Consider the following 7,489-nt stretch of genomic DNA (forward strand, 5'->3'; position numbering starts at 1 on the left):
GTATACATTTTATACTAAAATATTAATTTTAATTAATTTTAACATTTTAGATAGCAAAAAATCTGCAAGTTATATTAGCACGATTAGAAACAAATAAAAATAGCATATTGAAATTTCTTATTTATTTATCTCTGTCTCAGTGACTTTTTATTATGGTTGTTTATTATGGATCTTTAAGGTCATCGATGATGTATCGTATAGAAAGTGGATTCTTCACATGGGAAAGCTTCACCTTACCCTTTACTATTTTCCTCCTTTTTTCTTTTTCTGGGACTCGTTTGCTTCATTTAATTTTTCTATTTCTAATTCCAAAGCTTTTTGCTTTCGTCGACATGTAGGCGTTTTCGAAAACCAGACTGTAATGTATTAAAGTTCAAGTTTAACCCTGCTAAAAGTTCGGTACCTGCCATACGCTATTACGCATTATCACAAACCTAAAAACGCATCTTCTTCTTCGCGATACACTGGATCCTTGAAACTTAATGAATTCACCAATTCCACATGAGTCAAAGGATGAGTTCGTAATTGTACCATTCGCTTCGTAGTCATTACCTGCATTATGATAGAATAATAAAAGAACGTTAAATTAAAAATAATACTGTAAGTACTGACAGGGTTGCCACGGACCTGGAAAACCGGGAAAAGTCAGGAGATTGAAATTAGTCATGGAAGCCGGGAAAAGTTAGGAGAAAATGTAAAAAAGTCTGGAATTTCAAAATTTGCACTCACAATTTCTTTAAACTGCTCCTATTCCAAATAATTGTTATAATTTTTTAAATATTATATCTGACGTTTATAGTTCAAAACTTGCACACTTTAAACGATTTTAACAAAACAATTCAAATTTATCTTTTATTCAGTATTTTTATTTAATCCCTCTTTTTTGTCGTAACACACACATTGCATTCTTTTTTCAAAACTAATTTATTTTTTACTGGCTTGAATTTGCACCCAAAATTTTACTATGCTACTAAGCTTTTTTGCGTTTTTAATAATATAGCTTTCCTACAATCCTTGAGTCTAAATGTTAAAATTTATATATTTTATTACAGTTTTTTAAGATTGAATTTGGGAAATTTGGGAGATTATTAATATTTTAGATTGATTGCGTTGAAAGTCCGACAACCATATCGGCACGTAATTATAATTTCTGAAATTAATTCATTTAAATGAATATATATAATAGTTCAACATTTTAACATTCAGACTGTAGTGGCGCTTCATATTTAAAGTAATGTTTACTAACTCTAACATAAACGGTTTTATCTTCAATCTTATTATTACATATTCATTTTATGTTAATCGTGGAAAATTTTTCATTTTCATCTGGAAAATTTTCCATTTTTATCTGGAAAATTTGGAAGTCAGGGAATTTTAAAATTCATTTTCTGTGGCAACCCCGACTGATAACATTGACATTTGTAATGTAAATTATCGACCTCATTGATTGTTGCTAAAATAGTTCCTATCGTGAAACCGTCGCACGCTTTGGCCATAGCTGACGTATCAAATTGTCGGCTAATACCCGAATACTAAAAATTAAAATTTTTACATGTAAAAATAAATTATTAACTATGTCAATATAAACTCATTTGGTGAAATGATAATTGTTTAGCATAAACAATTAAGAGATTGGACGATTATTATTAAATGAATCAATAGATGAATAAATTAAAGATTATAACGATTCTTTAAACAGCAATTCATTAAGTATGAATTCGAACACACTTTGTACAACTCACTTTATATAATAAATCTTTCCATATAAAAGACACAGTGCCATAATCTGGTCTAGGAATATAAATAACTTTATCATAAGTTTGATATAAGAGTTTTGGATCACCGTCCCAAGGCTTATTAGATGTTCCAATAAACAAAACTCTGTCTTCACTCGTGATGTTCTTCACTAATTTTGGTAAATCTTTTCTCAAACGTTTCGGATCGGTTTTATCAGTTTTTGCTACTTTTTTTATAAACGGCTTTTCCGCGTTGTCCATGAAGATCACTGATGGCTGTAGTAATCGCGATACCTTCGAAAGTATAGAGACTTACTTAGTATTCACAATATTATTCAACTCATCGATAAAATTGATTGCTTATCACGATCAAACTTATTATGAGTATACTTTAACTCTTTCTGAGAACCGAATATCAACTGCATTGAAACTGAAATACGTAATCGTAAGTAATTTTATCATTTACAAGAAAATGTACTCAAGTTCCTTCCTTTCTTCTCCTGACTTTGATCTCCTGAGTTTTGGTATAAATATTACAATTCTATAAATATAAGATAATTTTCGAAAACTAAATAATTGTATACATATACATATACCTATTGATAAGATTTGTATCATAAAAGCTAAAGTACGAAACATTACAAACCTTCGAAATCAGATGAACGAGCATAATCAAACCCGACTTGCCAGGATATTTGCCAGCGATATTCGCCGGTGTAATATCGAAGAGTGTAGCTCCAAGTTCCGTGCAGATCGCGTCCACCAAGAGTTTTTTGCCACTGCCGTGCGGACCGGCTATCAAAACTGACCTCACGAGAGGTGTGAGTTCTCTCAAGATTTGATTGCCCAGCGGAAGTATACAGTATTCGGCGATCAATTGCCTAATGTCTCCTGACGTTATTTAATTAATTATTATAAACTGCTTTAATTAAACTGTGTGATTCGAAAATACTTTGGCAAATTTTTGGCAAATTTTAGAAAGAATATTTTTAAGCATAAATATTGAGAGAGAGAGAGATGTTTATTTGTTGCAGCAATATATCGAAAATACAAATTAATTTAAATGAAATAAATTTAAGTGTTATGTATTTAAATACCGAGTGTCGGAAGAGGATCTTTCTCCTTCATACGAAGATCGTGGTTCGCAAAAGACTTTTCACCCTTAAACTCATTTAGCGAAACCTCACGGTGAAGCTTAATAATTCCTTGTATGAGAAGTTCCTCGAAAAGGGACTCGGTCGTTCTGTCGGGTGTCAGATCTTTCTCTTTTTTCCTCTTATTTTTTTTTCCACTCCTGCGAATTCGCTTCTGAGGTTTTTTCGCGCGTTTTCCTTTGAGACCTTTGTCTCTATCTAACGCAAGTTGAAGCGCCTCTATATCACCTAATTGTAATATCATATCGCGTTATTAACAATCGTATCAATGTCGAAAAATTTGTCGTGTTATATAATCTGGATAAACCCAGCCAGCACATAATATTCTTGCACTACTCTATAAATCTTCCTACGCGAATAATTTTAAATAAATATTCTATCATATAAGAATATGAATCTTCTCTGTAATTCAACTGTGAATATTCTTAATTGGATAATATTGTATACGTTTTATGAAATATTTATCGAATGTGACTTTTCGAATATTCGAAAGCCTTGTATACTGGAATATTCAAAAAATAATGATTACCACTAAATGACGTGATATCGAAACACGAACAAACGCGAACGACAAACGGGCACTGGATGGGGATGCACGGATCACGAGAGATTCAGTTTGCTTAATCGAGTAGCAAAAGGTATTAAAAATTTGGTATAATTGTCAAAGTAATAATAATAAAGAAGCAATACATATAATTTGTGTATAAGTAAATAAAATGACAATGAATATATATTACACATATATAGATTACGTTGTATAATTTGTTTACAAGTATTTTTTTCGATAACAATGCCAAAGGCAAGATGAACAGTTATTTCTATCGAACTGTAAGAAAGGAAGTAAATTCTGTATTACAACGTTTAAATAATGATAATACTGATGCTTCTAGTTCAGTTTCAAACAATGTTGAATGTGTCGAACATATTAATATTGATAATGCACATGCATCTAATTAATATTCCTTGTAATAATCAAAATATGCATAGAATATTCTATATATGCTATGAGAATAATCTTGTGAGGAATGTTATTAGAATATTTAGGATAGTGTACTTTTGAAAACATAAGAATATTCTTAGAATATCTATCTTCTTAAAAGAAGCTTCTACGAATATTCAAATCTTCCTAGTGGAGAATCGGAAAATATTCCACGAACAAATATTCCACGAACAAATATGTGCTGGCTGGGGATATAATTGCTCAAAAATGTAAATTCATGTGCGAATTACTCTGATATCATCTGTTGCGAATTATTTTGATATCGCATCTGTGTATAGAAGAATAATAATTTGTTACACACTGACTTCCGATGTTGGCTCCTTTAAAGGGATTCTTTACGTTTTTCATTTATTCATTAAAGCATAAATTGATTTTTAAATGATTATAATCTCTTAATATATAGAGAGTACAGCATCTTTTTTTGTGTAATCTAATTTTTTGTAATTTTTTACAATAATTTTCAGCCAGTGTAGGATACGTGATCGTTACATCGGATATTGTAGAAATTTATATACAAAATAATACCGCATATAATATGTATAATTCTCTCTTTTCGACAAAAGAAAAGAGTATTTTAAATTTAAAAAAAAATTGAATAAAAAACTTATTTTGTATTGCTGTCAGCTTTGATCTTGATTATTCTTTTTTGAGAAATATAGTACATCTACCTCTCATCGTTTGATCCACTACTAGTCTGACTTCGTCCTCGATTTCTCTTGTTTTCTCCGCTTCTATCATATTACGATAAGGCAACTGCATCGGGTTTGCGGATTCGTCTTTGTCTTTCCATACATCTTGATACTCTTGATTCGCATGAATCAATTCCGGCAGAAAGTTAGAGGGGACAGATTTGAATCCTAGATCTGTCTCGTCTTCTGACTGCTCCGTTTCGCTATCTTTCTTCGATTTTGAGCGTTTCGATTTCTTTGATTCCTTCGACGATACTGCCGTGGACTTACTCACAGTACTCTCAGTTCCCTATAACAAGAAAAATAAGAATAAGAAGCGCAATTAAACGCTATAGCAAAATTGCTTGAAGTCGGCCGTCAATCTTTGTAGATACTAATTTAAACGTTTAATTATAAAAATAAGACATTTTAATGCTAATTAATCGATTTGATAACCATTTTATTACGTTTTCTTGCAATACTAATGTAATTTAAACATTTATAAAAATGAATTTTTGTACATACTGCAGGTATTTTTAATAATTCTTATCTTCTATATTTTCTTCGTTTTATACATATTTACGAGTTTCAGATGTGTGTACACATCGATACTTTACTTGTCTGCTGAAAATCATTCGCGAACCTCCGCTTTCAGCGGATGGTAAATCAGGTATCTTTCCAGTTTGTTGAAAATAAGTGTCAATCCAATTTCGAACTTCACTCCGTATCTTTTCTTCCATAATAGCGCTTTTCTCCTTGCGAATTCTCTCCGTGGCTTCTAAAATTAAAGCCTCGTATTGCTGTTGAAAATTCATCTGCTTTTCGTATCTCTGCTGTTTCAGTTTTTCCGCTTGCTTGGCGATCTCTGTGATTACTTGACTAGGCTGCAGCATCCCTTTGAGATAATTAATACGTTATAATCGTATAGGATATAATTAACATGTTGATACGTATCGGACGAGACGAGAACGGCAAATGTTCTCGTTTCTTTATCGAAACGATATTATAAATTTAGTATTTTATTTACTTTTTTTTTTCTTTGTCTTTTCGATCAGAGACAGACTATATAGGAAGATTTATTATATGATTGGATTATTTTTACCTATAAGTAACATTTCCTCAAGACGTCTCTTGCGAATGTAACATCTAGTGATATATCCTTTCCATACTTTTTGAATTTTTAATGCCGCAAGTCTCTCGCTCGTTTCATCTTTTTCTTCCTCTTCTAGCTTTGTAGTCGATCTTTCCTTCATTTCGCGAACTTCTTTCATAAATTGATACCGCAGTCTACCTTGTCTCGCTCGTTCATGAGCCTGAAGAATTAAAGTTTACAGACTTGAAAAGGATGTAAACTAGGCTATAGATACGGATGTCGTTTTTTTATATAAAATGTCTAATATACGTCTAATATATTATATTATACATATACGAAGACTAGAATACGTCGTGCAGTAGAAGACACGACAACTTCACATATGGCGGAGTTTAAATTAATTTTTATTTATAGTAAATATTCATTCTATAATATTTATTAAATGAGAAAAATACAAAAAAGAAGATATTTCCAAGATGTAAATAATATACAAGGTGATAAATTTTAAATGTAATGGGCCAAATATCTCGGAAAATACGAAAGATGCGGAAAAATGTTTCAAATAAAAGTTAAATGGTTTAGAGGGAGCCACATTTTGGTCATGTTGTCACCTCTTCTAGGTGGAAGCGACCTTAATATTTTTTCGGCGCCTCTATCTAGAAGAAAGACAACATTTTATCTGAAACATTTTTCCGTATCTTTCATATTTTTCGAGATATTCGGCTCATTGCGTTTGAATTTTTTCGCCCTGTATATATATATATAAATATGCGTGTGTATATCATCCATTTTTAATTTACATGAAGATATGAAGAATACTAGTCTGGAAAAGGCTTGCTGGGCAAAGATCGAGCTTCGTCAAGTTATTAGAATGGCCGATCGTAAATGTGTAACGAATGTGTTAAAATGAATTCGATCCATCCGTTAGATATTTAGTTATTTAGTTGGCTGTCTCAGATCAGTTACGATTCAGTTTTTTAGAAACGCCATCACTGTAAAACAGGAGTTTTATACTGTTAGTCGAATCTTTCTTATGACTCGCCTGATACCTGAATAAGTCGTATAGCCTGGGACTCGGTAATTTTTCTGGGCACAACAATCTCATGAAGCGCACCCAGATTTCGGAGGATATCTTCGATGAATCTGCGTCTCCCTTCGATTTCAACGATTCGATCGCGTCTGTAGTAACTCGGTACCCGAATTTCGGCCTCCTGCGGCGTCACCCTACACTCAATCAATACGTCATCGTAATAGCTGTGCTCCGAAAAATCGATATTGACCAATTCGTGCTTCAACTCCAACACTCTACCCAGAGTCGCATCCAATGATTTCTTGATCAGCAAACGCTTCTGGGGCTGTATCACTTGATCATAGCACTGCTCGAGTTTGTTACACGCGAGGATATATTTCACGTATAACGCTGAAACGACATCGTGTGCCTTTTTACGGTCCTTTTGAGGTTTCGCACCCTGAAGCACCGTATCCGCTTGGATCGCCTCTGTGAGCGACGTTTGGGCCACTCTCCAAAGCTCGTCGTACGTCACGCTCGACATTCTTCCTCAGTTTTCTACTTTTCTCAGAAGAAGAATCGAACGCACTCGACAAATTTTTATAGCTACGGACAATCGATTGTTGGTTACCTAGCAACGGAATTATCGACTAGGAATCACGTTTATCGCGTAGCGACTGTGGTGATCAAGCAAAAGAAATTATTCTATCGGAATCAAATTAATTTACACATTTACAATATATTCTTCATCTTTTTTTCTTTTTTCCTTTCTTTGATTGATGAGTTATTAGAGTATAAATGAAAATTGAAGGAAAAGCAGATAGAGAAC

General features: G+C 32.7%; 1 protein-coding gene across 1 annotated transcript; it reads right to left on the reverse strand.

The window, feature by feature from the left end:
• Positions 1-243: 243 nt before the first annotated feature.
• LOC108765233 (IQ and AAA domain-containing protein 1) lies at positions 244-7,204 on the reverse strand. Its single transcript, XM_018513829.1, has 10 exons — positions 6,701-7,204; positions 5,661-5,871; positions 5,176-5,453; positions 4,559-4,868; positions 2,834-3,118; positions 2,383-2,627; positions 1,743-2,030; positions 1,440-1,532; positions 435-552; positions 244-356 (listed from the first exon to the last, which is right to left on the reverse strand). The coding sequence occupies exons 1-10, from the start codon at positions 7,202-7,204 to the stop codon at positions 244-246; spliced, it is 2,445 nt and encodes an 814-aa protein (XP_018369331.1).
• Positions 7,205-7,489: the final 285 nt, after the last annotated feature.

Source organism: Trachymyrmex cornetzi, unplaced genomic scaffold, assembly GCF_001594075.2.
Source record: "Trachymyrmex cornetzi isolate Tcor2-1 unplaced genomic scaffold, Tcor1.1 scaffold482, whole genome shotgun sequence".
Lineage (NCBI taxonomy): Eukaryota > Metazoa > Arthropoda > Insecta > Hymenoptera > Formicidae > Trachymyrmex > Trachymyrmex cornetzi.